We start from the raw sequence: 20,268 nt of genomic DNA, 5'->3' as shown, positions 1-20,268 counted from the left end.
TGGGGGGAGTGTCCTACTAGAGTATTAACAAAAACTCAAGACCATTTGGACATCCACATGTAAAAAAAAATGAAATCTAGACACAGACCATACGCCCTTTACAAAAATGAGCTCAAAATGGATCACAGACCTAAATGTAAAATGCAAAACTTATTAGAAAACTCTTACAAGATAATGCAGGAGAAAATCTAGATGATGCTTGGTTTGGTGGTGACTTTCAAAAGCACGATCCGTAAGAGAAAGATAAGTTGGACTTCATTAAAATTAAAAATTTCTGCTCTGCAAAAGACATTGTCAAGAAAATATGACAAGCCAGACACCAGGCAAAAATATTTATAAAAACACGTATCTAACATAAGACAGTTATCCAAAATATAAAAAAATTTCTTAAAACAATACCCAATTAGTAAAAGGGGCAAAAGACCTAACAGACACGTCACCAAAGGTATAAAACACATGAAAAGATGTTCAACATGTCATCAGCGAAATGGAAATTAGAACAAGATACCACTACAAGTACACCTATTGGGATACACTTGACACCACCAGATGCTGGCAAGTATGCAAGGCAACTGCAACTCATTCGTTGCTATAGGAATTCAAATGGGACAGCCACTTTGGAATAGAATTTGACAGTTTCCTACAAAACTAAACATACTGGGGGCACCTGGGTGGCTCAGTGGGTTAAAGCCTCTGCCTTTGGTTCAGGTCATGATCCCAGGGTCCTGGGATCCAGCCCTGCATTGGGCTCTCTGCTCAGCGGGGAGCTTGCTTCTCTTCCTCTCTCTCTGCCTGCCTCTCTGCCTACTTGTGATCTGTCAAATAAGTAAATAAAATCTTGGAGAAAAAAAAAAAGCTAAACATACTATTACTTCTATGATCCAGGATCTGTACTCCTTGCTGTTTACCCAAGTGAACTGAAAAACCTGTCCACATATCTTTATAGGAGCCTTATTCATCAATTGCCAAAATTTGGGAGCAATGAAGAGGTCATTCAGTAGATGACTGGATAAACAAGTTATAAGTTACATCCAGACAATGTAAAATTCAGCACTCAACAGAAGTGAGCTGTCAAGCCATAAAAATACATGGAGAAATCTTATGTGCATATTACTACTAAGTGAAAGTAGCCAACTTGAAAAGGCAAAAGTATGGAGACCGTTAAAAAGACCAGTGCTCCCCAGGGATTAGGGAGAGGGACGATGGAGAGGAGAACAGGGGATTTTCAAGGCAGTAAAACTATACCGTATTGTATTAAAAATGGTGGATAACTTTCATTACAGATTCGTCTAAACTCACAGAATCTATAACACTGCAAGTAAACTTTGATGTAAACTATGGGCTTTGGGCAGTAATGTGGTATCAATGTATATTCATCAACTCTAACTTGTGTCCTACTCCGGTGGGGGATATTGATCGGTGGGGGATATTGGTCGTGGGGGAAGTTGGGCCAGTGGGAAACAGGCAGAGTATATGGGAACTCCATACATTCTGCTCAATTTTGCTATGAACCCAAAACTGCTCTCAAAAAATAGTATCTGGGCACCTGGGTGGCTCAGTGGGTTAAGCCTCTGCCTTCAGCTCAGGTCATGATCTCGGGGTCCTGGGATTGAGGTCCACATTGGGCTCTCTGCTCAGTGGGGAGCCTGCTTCCCACCGCCCCCTGCCTGCCTGCCTCTTTGCCTCCTTGTGATCTCTGTCAAACAAATAAAATCTTAAAAAAATAAAATAAAATAGTATCTATTAAAAAAATAACAACTCAGTGTTCAAGCATTTTATTAAATCAGATGAGGAACTTCCACCCTGTTGCACATACCAGCTTGGACACAATTTTAAGGGCATATCACTTATTTACAACGATAAAGATGAACAGTAAGTTGGCAAGTCTAATAAGCCATGTTTAGCCAACTGAAATTTTAAGAACATTCAAAGAGAAAACAGTAAAGGTCATGCAAGTTCTAAAACAGTGAGTCATGATAGAGCTCACTTCTTTTATCCTTTACCTTCAAAATGTGCTTGACATCTTTAACCAGACAGAATCTTAGTAAGTCCAGCAGGCTGTTGCTAGTCAGACACACATTTCATTCAGGAATAGCAAGCCTCTTACGCCTTACTGGCTTTTTTGATTAGAAGTAACTGAATCCCCACCATAGAAGAGGTTTTTGAAGAGATTTACTGCTGTAAATGGAAGATTTACTGCTGTAAATTATTTATATTATGTCTTGAAGTTACTTGAGCTTTCACTTAAATATGATTAAGTGTGATACCCGAACCAGGAATCCAGCTATGACCTTTTCACTCAGCTACACTAAATACCAGTTGAAGAGAAAATGCTGTGAAGACTAAACAGATTGAGCAGTGAAGCAATTCAGTGAGGCTGTAATCATCTAGATCTAGGTTAACTTAGGCAGGTGACACTAAGTTTAAGAACCTTAAAAGACCCTATGGACTTTTTCTTAGGTGATGGTTTTAGGGTGAATTACCCTATGACAAACAGCTGATTATCAGGTTTATAATGATGGCTGACAAGAAAATAAAAGTATTTATTCATGTAACTTCAAACTTATTTGTTCCCATCTATATTTAACAGAAAACTACCACATACTAATGGGTTGGTAGACATGATCAAAGATCCTTTCTGCAAGCTTCGCTTTGCTACACCTTTCACTCGCCCCTCCCCGAGGCTCCTAGGCAAGTTTCCCTGATTTAAGCTAAAAGGTCAATTCTGGATTCAAACTTGTAGAATTAAGTTTACAGGAGAGAACATGCAAATAAGGGGATAAAGTGAAATTCATCTGTCAATGGCAAACATTATAAATGTATACTACTATCCCACTAAACAGAAGACCTGGAGAAACCACAAATATAACAAAATACTACATTAGGTTTAAAAACAAAGAATCTTGAAGAAGTAATTTTATTTTGTAGTGGTTGAATGCACCCACCAAATGCCTAATGACCATAAAATGTTTCTGCAACTAAAACTAAAAGAGAATTATAGGGAGCTGGGAATACATGTTAGATACTAACGATCTTCAAGCTTTGAAGATGTCATTGCATGAAGAAAATTATGGGAAACACTGTTCCCGATAATTACGTACACCCTTAGTGTAACATATGGAGATCACTGTCTCCGATATAGACACTGTGGTAGGCAAAAACTACCTTGTTCTTTATACATTATGGAAGACACTGCTCCCGATAATGTGCGTTAGGTTTGTGACAAAGGTACTGGAAATTTTGCAAAATTCGAATTAGAGTTACACCTTGGGTAAACTGAGCTGTAAAACTTCACACACATGAGTACTATCACAGCCTTTAAGTGACATTAATTTATTATAATTTGGTCGCAATTTCTTCCCTTTAGGAGAACTGCCATTTTTATCTGGTTGGCTAAACAAAAGTCTAACTTCATTTGCAACCCCCAATTACATGGAATTCTTCAGATATTTAGCTTTAAATTTTTATTTGGCTTGTGGCTGTTTTCTAAAACCCTCGAGTGTTGGCCATAAATGCAAAACTTCCAGTATCTGTTGGGTTTTATTAGCAGATGCTGCTTTTATTAAAAAAAAACGACAGTATAACTGTCATAATTATGGAAGGCACTGCTTCCGATAATTATCTTCTATAAAAAAAACACCATTTATAGTGAACTCTGTCACTGATAAATAAACAATAAATATCTCAGTGCCAAAATGATAGAAAGCTTTTCCAAAAAAGTAACACTGGCCAAAATTTGGCTGTGTGTTCTTTAACATCTGACAAACTGAGTTTGAAATTAAACACCTGAAGCTGGTTCTCTTTCAAAATACTTTGGGAAACACAAGAACGACAAAAAACTAATAAACAAAGGCTTATGGGGAAGGGGCAGATTAAAAGAAAACATAGGTCTTTGGCTTCTGGTCTCCTCTTTTCATAAATAATCTTGAGGTTAACACATTAAGGCCTTACTCCTGCGATAAACAGTTGAACCTCGTTTTATCCAGCTGAAGGACCGGTTTCAGACCTCATGAGCAAGAAAACAAGTCCCTTCCGAAAGTTAACTGTTTCATTCAGGGATGTGGAAACCAGCTAAATCCTTAAAGAAGGCATGCATCTCATTTGGAGAATGAGGTCTTGCTACCTGCTATCTCCTATGCAGCATCAACTGAAAGCAGAGGTTTGCACAAAGCTACTACTTTCAACCTTCAGCAGATAAGCGCCCCCCCTCCTCCCTCTCAGAAGATACCAGTTCATGTCCTTAGGGTTTAGAGCAGTAATTCATGTAACTGGTTCTAACTTTTTCATAACTAACAAGAAAGAGGCAGTTACCATACAAAGCATTTAAAATTTTAGAAATGATCTGAAAAGATTCTATCATGAACATTTTTAAATGGTTATTCACTTTAACTTGAAGTGCAGGTACCTACCCTGTATTAAAAGCTGCTGCCTAAAGACATCTAGGCGTACCAAGACGGTTGGGTAGAATTTTAACAATATTAGGTTTTGTAGCCCTACGAGAAATTTAGCACAACCAGCACAAGTCTAGAAATCACACTACCCTGATGATCTTACAGGAGTTATGGACATCACATTTAAAGCTCATTGTCAATGTCCCATATGTCACCAGAGAGAGCATTTGCAGCTCCTTGAATAGTCCAAGTTGCTAGAGCCAACTGGTTTCTCAACAGTGTTTCATTAAAAGCACTGTTATTTTTCTGACGCAGCTTCAAATGCTCTAGTAAAGCTGACAGAGTGTGAGAGCCAGAGCCCCAGAAGATATGCCGGAAAGGAGAATCTCTTGGAGATACATAGGGTGAGAGGAAGTGATATTCCACCTATGGAAACAAAAACATACGAGAACTTACACACACTGCTGGAACTTTCGCTTTGAGGGGAGGACCTGATGTAGTCAAACAACTGTCATTCTCTCACTTGAAATGTTAAAATTCCCCCAAATTTAAGAATATGGAGAACCAGGCTATAATCTTCTAACGTTAACATTATAAAGTAAACTGTCAATTCCTTTGTAAAAGTGGTATTGGTCTTTTTTAGTTGCAGCCTGGTTATGGAAGATTAGTAAGTTCCCACTGTGATCAAGTCTCCTACTTCTTCCAAGCAGATTAAGATAAAAGCAGTTAAGGGCTGAATTAGGAAAGGGAATACAGAGAAAATGACAGCTACAAATCATTAATGATCCCTTCCTAAAATGTTTTTAAAACCTAAAAGTGTTAATACCAGGTCAAAAGCCTTTAGAACTTCCAGTTTGGATACACCAGTTCTAGGTCTTGCTAATGAGAGTTGAAACTCTGGGCTCAATTCTAAAGCAGCAAAGGATTCTAGGCTCCTGGAATTACTACTTTACTTTTTAGAAGTTTTACCAACAAAAGTAACATACTTCAGTTCTTTTTCAGACATGTACTTACTTTCATGATACGGTCATTGATCTCCCTCATAACATATCTGTTCGTTCTCTCCGCATTCTTATAATCTGTTGTTAGTCTGGAAGTGGCGCGGAAAAAGTCCCCACGAGCAGAATACAGCCACTGTAGGTTCAGACCCATCTCCTGAAGTAGAAAGACATGAAACTCCCTATTAGACGTTCTATTTCTAAGGATATTACTCTATATTTCTTTCTAATTTAGTGGTAGCAGATGAGATGGTTCTGATAAAAGGAGGTGACTCGTGGACAGAGAAATGCTAGACTTAGGCACCTTGCCCAGGAGGTCCCTGGCTTTATGAACTAGAGTAATACACTCATATCTGAAACCAGCAGATGGCAGTTACACATTCTTAGTCTCCCAAGGAAGCCATCCTCCTTGAGAATTTAACGAGATTAACAGTCCTGTGTAGTATCCAGTTTCCAGGCCAATCTGCTGATGGAAAATCTTAACCATTTTGGCTCAATGAACTTAAGTCTAGAGATTTTTCTCAAAAGTCCCATTTTCTGATCAGTTATAATTAGTTTCAAGTTTTGAGAAAGCCATAATCATTAAGATTTATCAGTGACTTATTTCATTTAAGTGATCTGTTGACTTCTAGTACCACAACACCAATTAGAAACCACATATTAATTTGACTTTATCAAGCATTTGAATACTAGACACGCAGGAACACTAAGTAAGACTACCGGCTATGCTCTCTCTCCATCCTTGACATCCCTGAAAGGCATATATGACATACAGCACAAACTCACCAGGTCCAACCAGAGTCATGGCTGAGATCTTTATATTCTCTGAGACCTCTTTACAGGTTGCTTGGAATTACATAAATGTAACATACCTTAGGCTAATTATATTCTGAAATACTTGCTCTGTTGTATCCTAGCTTTATAACCCATAGCCTCTCAACTTTCCTTTCAAATAAGTAATAAAATCTAAGAAAAATTATACATTAGTTCACTTTAAAATGTACTTTGGCTACCAATCATGTCCCTTAGGAACAGTTAATTATTCAAGCTATTTCAGTAGTAAGAACCTGATATTAATTAGTACTCACCTTTATGTCTGTTCTGAATCGGTTCATATCCCTCACAAATGAAAGTATTTTGTCATTATACATCTCATAGTTCAGGTTCAATTCAAGATCATAGGTAAGTTTCATTATGAGCTGAGCAGCGAATTCTGCTGCTCCACGTGCCATTTCGCTCAACCGAGGAATTTTCTTTTCCAGTTCCTCATAGACATCCATGGTAGTACCCAAATAAGGATAATATGTGTCCTGAAAAACAAAGCTAGGTAAATGTACTCACCAGTGGATCCTAAGAGCAGGAGCCACGCATTCATTTTACAATCAAGGTTAACAGTAGTACCAATTCTTCCCTTGCTTCTAATGTATTTCTACTCCGATTTTATCTCCCATCCACTAATTTGGTACCGCTTTTGCTACTTCCTCTGAACCTAACCTCCTTGAATAACTGCTTTCTTCTAGGTCTTAGAGAATCCCTGTTCTATTGCATCATATACCCTGAAGAGAAGTCTAGCCAGATTTCTTGAGGTTGTATCCTTATTTTCCTCTCTGGGAAGTTTGACCCATTAGATAAGGACAGCATGCATGAAGTGTGCTTTTGATATAAAGTGTCACACTTAAGACTAAAACTGACCTCCTTTCTAATGATTCAGCACTCAATCCATTCATACATGCTACCCTTTCTAACAAAAGTTCCCTCTACCTTCATTAGACAATTTAAGTTAACTATTTTTTCAACTCTATTTCCTACCACTGTCCTTGGTGATAATCTCACTGACATTCCTTTGATCTGACCGCATTCTTTACTTCTGGACTATACAATTCTGTATTACCCGCTAGGTTTCTAGTATCTTAAGAAGTCAGTAAGAAGTTTTTTAAAAACCTTCTGGAGGTCAACAGAAATCATCCTTAAATCTCAACCCTAGAACCAGACATTCAGTTATTTCTAATGTACTAAACAAATACTGTGACCAACTATTTCAATGCTATCCATACCACTGTTCTAGCAGAAGGTCAAGAGAATTCCAGCTAGGTTAACCTCCAAATCCAGATCTTACTTACATCAGTCCCTTGCTTCAGACCTTTCCCCTCCTAGTCCCAGGCCAAACATCCAGGGATAAAAAGTCATGTGAGGACCTGTCCTCCGTGGGATCAATAATTTGATGTCAAAGTCAACAGCTCCCAGCTGACTCTAGGATCTTTTCATCCCTTGGAGAGCCCATTCCAGGGCTGGTTTTCCAACTTCACCACTTCAGCACAGAGGCCTTCATCCTTCTTATTTACTCAGAGTAGCCTTCAGTGCCTTTTAACTGGCTCCTGAAACAAGTCAATCTTGCCTTCCTACAACTTGGTCTGTTCAAAGTTCAGTCTCATAACAACCTGACATCTGTTGGTTTTGTGCTTTTACCCATAATCCCTGTTTAAGAGATTAACATCTCTAGACAAACGTCTAGAACCGTATCTTAACAGGTATCAAGTATAGCAATGTCCAGGTGAACCTTCTGTTTGGTGGAAATTTTCTTACCTGCACTGTCCAATAGGTAGCCTTGTTACTAAAACTCATATCAAATTGAAGATGTTTTAGCAAATAAATTCAACTGCTAATTAAGCTAATTGAGAACAATTCTATCTGATAATAAGGGAGTATGCAATAACTGCATGTGTAGAACTTCTGAAAATATTTTAAGTACTCTAGGCCTCAAAATTGATGAAAGAAGATAAAAAATATGACTTCAGAGTTCAGACTTACCTCACAAAAACAGAAAGAAACTGCTGGGATTCCAGAATACGCAAGGAAAGGGAAAGCAGCATTATCCAAAGAAAATTCCTCGCTGAAAGGAAAGCAAGAATGTGTCTCTAGAAAGTTTTCTAAAGAGCAGACTGTGCTATCATGCAACCCTACCCCTACCCCCAAATAAATTCTTAAATTGACCCTAAGTATAGGTAAGCTCACTGCAAGGTTAGGTTTACATTTCTACCATAGTAGGTGTCACTGGATAATTCTGCTTTTCTATAAGCTGTTCATTAACTTTTCTCAACTTACACTTTGTTGAACCAGTTGCTGTCCCGATAAAGAGACTGCCCAGTAACTGGATGTTTTACCTGTAAAATAAAAGTTAATGTCACTAAAATGAATCTTTCTGAACATAGTTATTCAGCCTGGTCACAAACATTTAGATCTATATACATTTATTTAAAAAGCTTTATTGTTATCTTCTTGAAAAAATTTAAGACTGGTAAAACAATCTCAAATTTCTAAAAGGTTATTCCTACTAGGCTCATGCGGTCATAGAGTTCCTTCAGTTACTACGAGAAAAAAATATTCTTAAACCATTTTAAAGGTGGCTTTGCCACAATTTTAAAAGCCCTTTCTACCTTCATGATAGGCCTGCCTTGTTTCTGGTCCTTCTAGCTCATTTTATACTACTGCTGCCTAACCTGTAAAGACATTACTGCCTTGCTGGAGACTCTAAAACAATTCCCAGTTTCCCATAGGATCAAGGCCAAGGTCTCTGACCCTTGTTCTTTCCATCTTTAATCATTCTGAGCCTGAGTGGTTCAGCTGGTTAAGCGTCTACCTTCGGCTCAGGTCATGATCTCAGGGTCCTCAGAAGGGAGTTTGATTCTCTCTCTCCCTCTGTGCTCTCTTTCAAGTAAAATAGAATCTTTAAAAATTTTTTCTGATATATGGGACGCCTGGGTGGCTCAGTTGGTTAAGCGGCTGCCTTCGGCTCAGGTCATGATCCCAGGGTCCTGGGATCGAGTCCCACATCGGGCTCCTTGCTCGGCGGGGAGCCTGCTTCTCCCTCTGCCTCTGCCTCTGCCTACCACTCTGTCTGCCTGTGCTCATGCTCGCTCTCTCTCTCTCTCTCTCTAACAAATAAATAAATAAAATCTTAAAAAAAATTATTAAAAAAAAAAAATTTTTTTCTGATATATATGGCCTCTAAGCCCATTAGCCAAATCTTATTCCTCCCTATTGCAAAACTATGGGCATTCACATGTCTGTATTTACTCAATGAATATTTCATTTGGTCTTTATTTACATATTAGGTATAGTTCAAGTTCATTTTTTTTTAATTTTTAAAAGAGTTTATATTTTAAGTAATCTCTACATCCAACATGGGGCTCGAACTCACAACCCTGAGATCAAGAGTTGCACACTCTACCAGGTGAGCCAGCCAGGTGCCCCCTCCAGTTCATTTAAAGCTTCCTTAACATTCTGCCTCTACAGACAACCCCCACTGGACACCCATAGTACAGCTTAGGCCTCAGGAAATTCTGCAGTATTCCCAAAGAGACTACCTATTTTTTGAGATCAGAGCCTTTCATATACCACACATCCCTTATATTTACTAAGTAAATAGTTTACCCTCACCTCACATGTTCAATAGGCAGAGCAAATAAGCCAGGAGCAGAACTTAAATAATACTGCTATAGAATTTATTCTAAATTCCTCTAATTGGCTACTTATGATGATTTAAATATTATTTTCCATCTTACTGTAAATTAGATAAAAAATTAAGTTATAGATTTTGTAATTAGGTATACACTCACATCTTTCATCGTTTTCTCAATAAGCGAATACAACAGTGGGCTGGCAGAAACCTTGAAGCTGTTGGTACCTGCAGAGAGATTATTTTAACATTGCCCCTTCTCTAGTCAAGTAATTTTTACACGGCTACTTCTACAACCAAAAGTACTTGACATAAAAGGAAGACAGTAACCTAGGTAAGTGGCCAAATACAACTACCCCCTTTAAGAACTAGACAAAAGGTGATTAAGAGTCAACTTCTTTAGTAACTGAAACCCTAATTTGACTCAACTGATGCTCATACCCCCTCAGCTGGCAAGAGTTAATTATTTGGTTTTTGGTACCTTTCTAGTTCACCTAATTAGGACAGTCATCTGCTAGCTACCATCTACTTCCTACACTCCAAAACATTCTGCCTGTCTACAGATAAGACAGCAATAATAATGATGAATCTAATTAAAAATTTAGTTCAATTTTAACTCCTTCCTCTTTCCAATGAGATACTTTACTATTCAATTCATCTACTGGCTACATCTGCACTTTTAACAACACTCAAACTCTTTTAGAATTTGATCATCTGGTATTTCTATTCGTGATGCCACCATCTAGCTTGATGTGAATTAGTCTCTAGAAGTACCATTCTATATAGACAGTACGGTTTGGTTCCTTTTGGTCTAAAAAATAGTCCAGACTCATGGTTCTCAGACTTTAGTGCATCTGAATCACCCAGAGTGCTTGTTAAAACAAAGTATGCCCGGGGCGCCTGGGTGGCTCAGTGGGTTAAAGCCTCTGCCTTGGCTCAGTTCATGATCCCAGGGTCCTGGGATCGAGCCCCACATTGGGCTCTCTGCTCAGCAGGGAGCCTGCTTCCCTTCCTCTCTCTCTGCCTGCCTACTTATAATCTCTGTCTACCAAATAAATAAATAAATAAATCTTTAAAAAACAAAGTATGCTGAACTTAGGCTTCAATTTCAGACTCAAAAGGTCTAAAATTTTACATTGCTAACAGTTCCCAGGTGATCCTAATGCTGCTAATTGAGGGCTACACTGGGAACCATTGCACTGAAAAAGGCAATCTGTACCCATTCTATAATTTAATGGATTACTAAGAGAAAGCTGCAGCCAGTCTTGATTAGGGAATGATGTAAATTGTAAAAAATAATGAATGTTGCTGTGAAAGACTTTCTTCTATTTTACAAGTTTATCTAAATTCATTCATAAACAGCTAATAAAAAGGATACTTACCAAGAACAGCTTTATCTAGATTAATGTAGGTGAAAGCCTTTAAATGCAAGGAGGAAAGGTATCCCTAGAAGAGAAGGAAAAATACTAAATGTACTAACATGTATTAATCTGTCACATGGAGCAGCTATTATTAGGGATACCTTTTTAAATTTAGTATTTTGAGACTAAAAATACAAAGGCAAAAATGATATACAGTTGACTCCCCTAACGTGGGGGTTGGGGCACTGACCTCCTCCCACACAACTGAAAACCCACCTATAATTTTTGACCCCCCAAAACTGAACTACCTAACTTAAAGCTACAGGAAGCTTTACCAATAACAAACAGTTGATTAACACATATTTTGTAGGTTCTATGCATCATATATTGTGTTCTTACAATAAAGTAAGCTAGAGTAAAGAAAATGCTAAGAAAACCATAAGAAAATACTTAGAGGATGTACTTGTATATATTTACATATATTGTATTTATAAATACATTGGATTTATTTTTTTTAAAGCCACATATATGTGAACCTGCACAGCTCAAACCTGTGTTGTTCAGGATCAACTGTAATCAAACTAAAAAGCATGGTTTCTGGAGGATAAATTAAGCCCGATGAGTTCAGCTGCCCATTCTGGGTTATGGGTGATGTACAGTAATACCTCTAGCCATTCAGTGGCACCAATTGCTCCAAAGTCTCCACCACTCCAGCTGGCAAAGACAATGCTTCTGCTGGGTCTAAAGCCATCTAAAAGATAACAAAAAGTTAGTTTAACCTTGGGACAGGTTATAGGTAGGCAACTGACCTAAGATGAAACCAGAAATTTCTAATTCAAGATAGCAGATTAAAAAATATTTCTCTTCTGAGGCCCCAAGTCAAGGAACAAAAATAACAATTTTTTAAAAGTAATCTACAAGGAACAGGGTAGGAGATCACTGGCAAGATTTCAAATACATGGCAGGTACCAATTTTTATAGGAAGTCACTTTTTTCCAACTCTATTCTTTGAGCCCCTTAACTTCTGGACCAAAGAATACTTGAGATTATGGTGTAGCTATAATGTGTACCTTCTCTGAAAACAATCTGCATAGAGGTCAGTCACTTAAAACACTGGGTTACTTTACAAACCACTTACGAAATAGAAAAATTGACACATTTAAGTTAGAGAGTTTTCAGAGAAATTACATTAGTGACTATGTGCTGCTGCCCTCCATTCCTCCCCTTTCCTTATGTATGTATTTTTCTGTATTATGTACTTCTGCATAAAGTTAAGCATTGCAACTTGCCCTATGACCCAAAGATTCAAGGTAATGGGAGTTTGTGTGGGGGTGTGTGCAGAGAAATGGCAGCAAGTACCAAGGGAGAAAGGCTTGAAAGTATTTACATAATATAAACATATAGGAACATATCTAGTATTCTAAGTATAATACAAAATTACATATTATAACTTTTTTAAAGATTTTATTTATTTGGGGGCACCTGGGGGTCTCAGTGGGTCAAAGCCTCTGCCTTCGGTTCAGGTCATGATCTCAGGGTCCTGGGATCGAGCCCGACATCAGGCTCTCTGCTCGGTGGGAAGCTTGTATCCCCTTTCTCTCTCTGCCTCCCTCTGTCTACTTGTGATCTCTGTCAAATAAATAAATAAGATCTTTAAAAAAAAAGATTTTATTTGACAGAAAGAGACAGCAAGAAAGGGAACACAGGCAAGGGGAGTGGGAGAGGAAGAAGCAGGCTTCCCACTGAGCAGGGAGCCCAATACAGGGCTCAATCCCAGGACGCTGGGATCATGACCTGAGCCAAAGGCAGAGGCTGATGACTGAGCCACCCAGGCACCCCTACATATTATAATTTTATTTTATTATTTTGACAGACAGAGAGATCACAAGTAGGCAGAGAGGCGGGGGGGGGGGGGGGGGGGGAGCAGGCTCTCTGCTGAGCAAAGAGCCCCATGTGGGGCTCTATCCCAGGATGCTGAGATCATGACCTGAGCCGAAAGCAGAGGCTTAACCCACTGAGCAATCCAGGCACCCCTAAAATTTTATAACAAAATTAGAGAAATTAGTACAGAGGTACACCATATACCACTGCTTCCTTTAAAATAGGAAGCCTGGGACACCTGGGTGGCTCAGTTGGTTGGGCAGCTGCCTTCGGCTCAGGTCATGATTCCAGCGTCCTGGGATCGAGTCCCACATCGGGCTCCTTGCTCAGCAGGAGCCTGCTTCTCCCTCTGCCTCTGCCTGCCATTCTGTCTGCCTGTGCTTGCTCTCTCTCCCTCTCTCTCTGACAAATAAATAAAATCTTTAAAAAAAAATAAAATAAAATAAAATAAAATAAAATAGGATTCCTTAGGGACCATGCTAGATTTGCCGTACCATTCTGAATATGTCAAACTAAAAATTAGGATCCAATACATTTTTTTGGTGTCTCAAAAGAATTGATTCCCAGTGCGATGATGACACTGCATGGAAAGCTGTTTCAAAGTCAAAGGCAGATCCAATAAAAGCCAATCCTGCTTTGCACCTAAGAACTCAAGAGTCTGGCATAAGTGAACCATAATAATATAGGCAAAAGTGAGAAAGCATAAAATATTTAGAAATATATATAGCACATAGATATTCAAGTTCTCAAAATTTGTACTGTACCTTTTAAGACCATATCAGAAAATATCTGGGCAAGCTCCAATAGGAGAGTTGTTCCCACACTAGACTTCGCAGCTCCAGGACCCCAGGCATCCCTCTGAGCCCCTATTACAACATAGCGATCTTAAAGAAAAAAAAAAGATAAATTATACAATCAACTTTTAAACTGTTTTCTAATATTGAACTCTAAAATAATCATGTTAGTCAAAAGGGTAAAAACGCAATATATGCTCTAAGGGTAAGCTATTTCATCTCTGACTTAGGACTCTGGGAATTAAAAGTTCACGTGACAAAACTAATCTTTTTCCTTATTAGTATTGCTACTCTTTCCACATTACCAATTAAGTTTACTCATCAGCCACCTATTAGTGCCCACTAACTGTTTAATAAGCAACCAAAGTCCAAAGGCTTTCCTTACTAAATGATAGTACTATTAGATTTCACTTAACTAGATGGCCTATTCAAGGGGTCAGTAGTAAATCACAGCCTATGTGCACATTTATTACATATCATTTATGGCTGGTTTCATGCTGCAATGTTGTTGGAATTAAGTAGTTGCCACAGAGACTGATAGCCTGCAACATGTTTATTATCTACCCCCTTCAGGAAGAAATGTGCTTATGGCCGATCTATTCAGTAACTTAAAAGAGATTTTCTAGGGACGCCTGGGTGGCTCAGTTGGTTAAGCAGCTGCCTTCAGCTCGGGTCATGATCCCAGCGTCCTGGGATCGAGTCCCACATCGGGCTCCTTGCTTGGCAGGGAGCCTGCTTCTCCCTCTGCCTCTGCCTGCCATTCTGTCTGCCTGTGCTCGCTCACTCTCCACTCTCTCTCTGACAAATAAATAAAATCTTTAAAAAAAAAAAAAAAAGAGATTTTCTAGTCATAATGTCAGTTTTGACAAGTTAGTTTCCTAGGGTCTTATTATCTCCCAATAAAACTGTCACCTTAAATAAACAGCTTAAAGACAGACAGGAGTTAGCACTCTACAAAATCAAGCCAAAGCCAGCCTTCCTGCATTGCCTCTTCTGGCCACATTCTGAAGAACTAGGAAAACACAACCAAAACAAAAACAAGGGTCTTTACCAGGTTCTTCAAAACCTTTAATAACTCCAAAAACGTTAAGAATTCTTATCTCTTTCAGCACATTATTCACAGTGAGCTTCACGTTCCTGTTCTGGGAAGTCTCCAGCCTGCACGAAGAGTCTGTTTCCCAGGCAGAAGGACAGTCTCCTTCCATATTTCTGGAAGAAACACGGACATCAGAGTTACTGTTGCTTCCCGCAGGCTTTCAAAATCAGTCTTCCTTACTGCCAGGGCAAGTCTAGGCTAAGAGGACATACGAAGAAAACATATACAAAATTTGCTCCTTGGTGGCCAACCACTTCTGTCTTACTCGGACCTGTAGGCAATCATTTGAAAAATCAGTTATCTCCAAGTTTAACCAATGTTTAAAATTTTCTCTATCTATTCTCATCCGACCCATGCCTTTCTGCCAGAGACAGTTATAACTTACATTTTAAGTAGATACCAAGATGGACTCAGAATGAAGTTCTTACATACAAGCCCATTAATAGATTCCCATGTTTCCTCACTCTCTCTACTAACCAGTATACATTCTTATCTTAGTTATAAAAGAATATTTTCATGCTGCTGAGAGGAATCTTCCTATATTGAGTTCCTCATGTTATCCAAACAATCTCTACTTATAGAAGTATGTCAAAACATTATTTCCCCCCACTACACAAGGATAAGATAGGGAGCTGGCTTGATAGGTTAGGGAAGACTTGTAAGTGGTAGTAAGAACGATAAAAATCGCCTATTAAAAATGCCTCGCACGGGGCGCCTGGGTGGCTCAGTGGGTTGAAGCCTCTGCCTTCGGCTCAGGTCGTGATCCCAGGGTCCTGGGATCGGGCCCCGCGTTGGGCTCTCTGCTCAGCAGAGAGCCTGCTTCCCTTCCTCTCTCTCTCTGCCTGCCTCTCTGCCTACTTGTGATCTCTGTCTGCCAAATAAATAAATAAATAAAATCTTTAAAAAATAAATAAATAAATAAAAAATAAAAATGCCTCGCAGATAGCATTGTTAATAGTCACATAGTATTATACCGGTACCCTTACATGTAGATGCTCTTCATCACCCTGTTAAGCTTAATATATTTCAACTATCTAAGTCAGAGAAACATGATCAGTGGGGTTAGAGTAACTTGTTCTACGTCACACAGCAAATAAATGCTCACATAAGTGTCTGAGACTAGATCTATATCCTATGCCAATACCAGGTGGGAAATATGTCCAGCTCAAGATAAAAATTAATGCCAAGTACTCTAATCAGACTGGGTTCTATTATTAAAGAGGGATACTACTACATTAGGGAGGATATCCAGAACTACTCATGACTATAAAGCATCTGGAAACTGTCATGAGAACTGAAGATAATCAATCTACAGACTAGAAAACTGGAACTGTTCTGTTGCTAAGAAGAAAATCCAGAAGTAATGCATGTTACAGGGAGTAAGACTTCAGCTCAACAACAATTTTAACAGATCTACTCCAATAAGTGAATGGGTTGCCACAGGCAGCAAAGTGCTTTACCTCAGGAAGTCCTCAAGCAGAAGGCAGGCCAGGAATAGTACACAAGGAATTCACTGGGTACACTAAACAAGGACTGGCTGAGTTTATAAATCCAATGTCTAATTATTAAGATCACTTTATGGAGGAAAACATTCATGTTTATCTTCAAGTTAACAGCTACCCACCCCACAATATGCCAAATAGGGAAAATTATAGCCAATTGTTTTCAATGTTATCAAATTAAAATGATTATTATTCCTTTTTATTTATAAAACTGGTTTTCAAATAAGAGAGCTTTCCAATAAGAACTTACTCAAACAACTTTTCTGCAGCAGCTCTGGAAATTGTTTGGACAGGAATGCTGGGCAATCCTGATGACTGGGATGGTGGAAACTGAGTGTGATTGAAAGAAGGGAATCCAGGTGTGTACGGGTCACCTGTTCCCAAGTGAGCCTGGTAAAATAGAAGAATAATGCGCTCTGTCAGGTCAGGCATATGTTCAAGAAATCCCCAGAAGATTCAGATTTAGTATGAGGGTAAAGCTTAAATTTAGTTTAGTGCCTCAAAGCCTAATGGTCTGAGTGGCCTACAACACGTGACTCTTATCTTTATATGGCATGTGCAGAAATTCCCAATTCAAGTCACTGTTGAGAAGGTTCCATTAGCAATAAATAACTAGGTCTCAAAAGTCACATCCATCTTCTTGTGAGTGCTAGACTCTCACAGAAAAAAAAGGCATTTAAGGAAGGCATGTTGTACTTCTAATGCAGACAGAACTCAGCAACAATTTGTAGAACCAAAAACTCATTTACTTAAGAAAAAACTCACATGGCCAAATACTGGAGTCTCTGCATTAATAATGGGAAATCTAGACTGGTCCATGTATATCAAGACCCCAATTGCATTGAATCTTTGAGCATTTGCAACCTGAAGGAAAACATGTAAAGATCAGAAAATGAAGAGGTAATCACACAAAATCAGAAGATATGTATTGGGCTTTATGCTAAGACAAAGGGTTACAGAGGACAGCACCAGAACTCCCCAACGTTTCAAAGACCTTATACATTGAGACAAAATTCTTGCCTTAACTAACTCATCAAGGAGTTTCTTTTCTTTTTCATCAAGGAGTTTCAAAGACAAATAATAAAAAAAACCTATCCAACACAACCACTATCTTTTGCTATGTTCCATTCTAGGCTCTAACGGAGCTTTGACTTTTAATTCTCCTTTTCATAAAACATAGTTTTAACTGAATTCTCTATATACATAAAACTCAGTTATATAGAATGTAACAAAGCACCTTAATTTAACAATTTAACAATCCTATATGACAGAATATTGTTATTTTAAATTTAAACTCCCTTCACTTAAGCATTTCTGATTACTTCTTTTTCACTGAAAGACAATGACTGCAGAATACTCCAAATGTCTATGCCATAGTTTTACAAGTGACCTACAGTTTAGAGAATTACAACTTATTTAATTTGTTGAACACTTTAATTATTAGGTATGAGTTTAAGACTGAGTTTTCAGAATGTAAAAAAAAAAAAATCAATACTATTTAAATGAAAACCAGTATGTATTCAAGAACTTAAACTCACCTTTTCAGCAAAAGTGATTTTCCCTGCTCTAACAATCACTAAAGATCCATTCACACGAGAGTTTAAATTTTCAAAGTCTTTTTTTGTGCCAAAATTAGCATGGACCAGTCTACCCTAGAATAAAAACATCAGAGTTAACGAGCATTAGGGTAACTAGAACAACCACAGAGTCTAAGACAGGATGGTTTTACAGATGAAACCCAAGAGAGAAAACAAGAGACAAAAAAGGATGCCCAAGCCTAGAAAGGATATAAGAGATTTCTATTTGAACTGGTCAGAATCAAGACTTCTGGTCCCCTATATTCATGTCTTGTATCATCGAATGCTGCCTTTAATTTGCACTGACTTACTGACATTTAATCTCTTTTACATTGCTTCTAATATCTGGGGGAAGAGAAAAGCTAACAGAATATGATAAACACGGGGCGCCTGGGTGGCTCAGTGGGTTAAAGCCTCTGCCTTCGGCTCAGGTCATGATCCCAGAGTCCTGGGATCGAGCCCCGCATCGGGCTCTCTGCTCAGCAGGGAGCCTGCTTTCTCCTCTCTCTCCCTCTGCCTGCCTCTCTGCCTACTTATAATCTCTGTCTGTCAGATAAAAAAAAAAAAAAAATCTTTAAAAAAAATTAAAAAAAAAAAAAAAAAAAGAATATGATAAACAAAGAGACAATCAATATAAATACTGTAGGCCAGTCCTGGCAGCACCAATTACATAAAGTTCCTAACAAGTGAATGCTAGATAATTAAGGACATACACAGGAATGGGTCTTAACCAAAAGTTCTGATAATAAACCTGTGTGAAAACTATTAAATACTATTACAATAATAAAGTGACTTGCATAGATCAACTTTTAGGTGTCTATAAAAGCTGTCTCATAATGTTCCTAAATTCTATTAGAGCTATCAACTGACTCTGACAACCAAATATCCACTAAAACCCTCAATGTTCTTTTCTCTTTCTAATTAATTTGAGAGAGAGAGAGAAGGGGGATGTGGGAGGAGGGGGAGAGGGAGAGAGAGTGACAAGCAGACTCCATGCTCAGTGTGAAACCCCACATGGGGCTCAATTTCACCAGTCTGAGATTAAGACCTGAGCTGAAACCAAGAGTTGGATGCTTAACTGACTGTAACCCCAAACTCTCAATGTTCTTTGCCCGAAGTGCACCCATCTCCAACCCCTAGAGCTTGTAGGTAGCCAGGGAAAGTGATACGGCACAGGTAAGACTTCATCTGGCTTGGAAAGCACCCACTAGATAGACCCCTGACATACAAACATGTTTTCTCACCTGAAAAACCTAGATAGATCTGTTTAATTTCTGTAGTAGTTAGGCCATATTTGCCTAAATTTAAAAAATGATCAAGCATTAAAGAGTCAAGCTAAGACTAGACTCTAGCCAAAATGGTTACTTCTATCTGTCCCCACATAGCATCTTGATTATCCACTTTCAGCATACACCACTATGTCAGGCACTGTGCAGGGCTCTGTAACATAGCAGTACAGAAAGCCAACCTCTAGCTCTCCGTGTAGCTTACATTCTAGTGTGGAAACAAATGTCAGGTATGTTAAGTTCCATGAAGAAAAATAAAGCAGGATAAGGGGAATTGATTTGAAGGAAGGCCATTTTTACCAAGATAATTAAGGAAGACACTTCCCCCTAAAGAGGTAACAGCGGAGAAGAGACTTACACAAAATGAAGAAGAGACCATGTTGGTTTTTAAGGGAAGCGTGGGGCTGGCAGAAGGAAAAGTAAGTTTTATAAAGGCCTTGACGTGGAAGCATGCCTGTGTTTTAGAGTTTGAGAACACCAGGGAAGCTGGGGTGGCCAGAGCACAGTGAAGGAGGAAAAGAGCAGGCGGATGACTTAGGGCCCTTGCTGTCCTATTTGAGAACCTGGGATTTTACTTTCACTGTGGTATAGAAGGGTTGAGAACAATAGTATCTCACGATCAGGGACATTTTACAAGTAAATTTACACCAAAATTCCTACGAAAAGTAACAATGAGTTTCTGAGCTATTCAGCAGGGAAAACAATTTCATGTACTGTTTTGCCTTACTTACTGTAACGGTCGCTGCCTTACTGTATGCCACGTAACCCTCAGGACTCTCTACCAGGTATACCACACGACTGTCCGTGCCCACTATGGTCACCGAGTTCTGAGCACTGCTAAAAAGATTAAGTTAAAGTGAAACTAAAGTTAAGGACAACCTTGGGGAAAAAATTAAATTGTTTTAATACATTTAGTATTTGACATG

General features: G+C 38.7%; 1 protein-coding gene across 2 annotated transcripts in view; it reads right to left on the bottom strand.

Annotated features, from left to right (window-relative positions):
• Positions 1 to 1,759: 1,759 nt before the first annotated feature.
• TFRC (transferrin receptor) overlaps positions 1,760 to 20,268 on the bottom strand; it is a 29,066-nt gene continuing 10,557 nt past the window's right edge. The window contains exons 6-19 of one of the 2 annotated variants that reach the window (XM_047734276.1): positions 20,074 to 20,176; positions 18,018 to 18,131; positions 17,245 to 17,343; positions 16,730 to 16,869; positions 14,933 to 15,090; positions 13,852 to 13,971; positions 11,872 to 11,957; positions 11,228 to 11,291; positions 10,006 to 10,073; positions 8,492 to 8,550; positions 8,198 to 8,279; positions 6,478 to 6,699; positions 5,406 to 5,546; positions 1,760 to 4,817 (exon numbers count right to left, since the gene is read on the bottom strand). In XM_047734276.1, the coding sequence (XP_047590232.1) occupies positions 4,575 to 4,817; positions 5,406 to 5,546; positions 6,478 to 6,699; positions 8,198 to 8,279; positions 8,492 to 8,550; positions 10,006 to 10,073; positions 11,228 to 11,291; positions 11,872 to 11,957; positions 13,852 to 13,971; positions 14,933 to 15,090; positions 16,730 to 16,869; positions 17,245 to 17,343; positions 18,018 to 18,131; positions 20,074 to 20,176 (1,699 nt within the window). In that variant the 3' untranslated portion in view covers positions 1,760 to 4,574. Of the gene's footprint in view, positions 4,818 to 5,405; positions 5,547 to 6,477; positions 6,700 to 8,197; positions 8,280 to 8,491; positions 8,551 to 10,005; positions 10,074 to 11,227; positions 11,292 to 11,871; positions 11,958 to 13,851; positions 13,972 to 14,932; positions 15,091 to 16,729; positions 16,870 to 17,244; positions 17,344 to 18,017; positions 18,132 to 20,073; positions 20,180 to 20,268 lie in introns of both variants that reach the window. The other variant, XM_047734266.1, reaches the window with a different exon arrangement.

The sequence above is a fragment of the Lutra lutra genome, chromosome 1, assembly GCF_902655055.1.
Source record: "Lutra lutra chromosome 1, mLutLut1.2, whole genome shotgun sequence".
Taxonomy (NCBI): Eukaryota; Metazoa; Chordata; class Mammalia; order Carnivora; family Mustelidae; genus Lutra; species Lutra lutra.
This window is presented reverse-complemented; position numbering and strand designations above follow the sequence as displayed.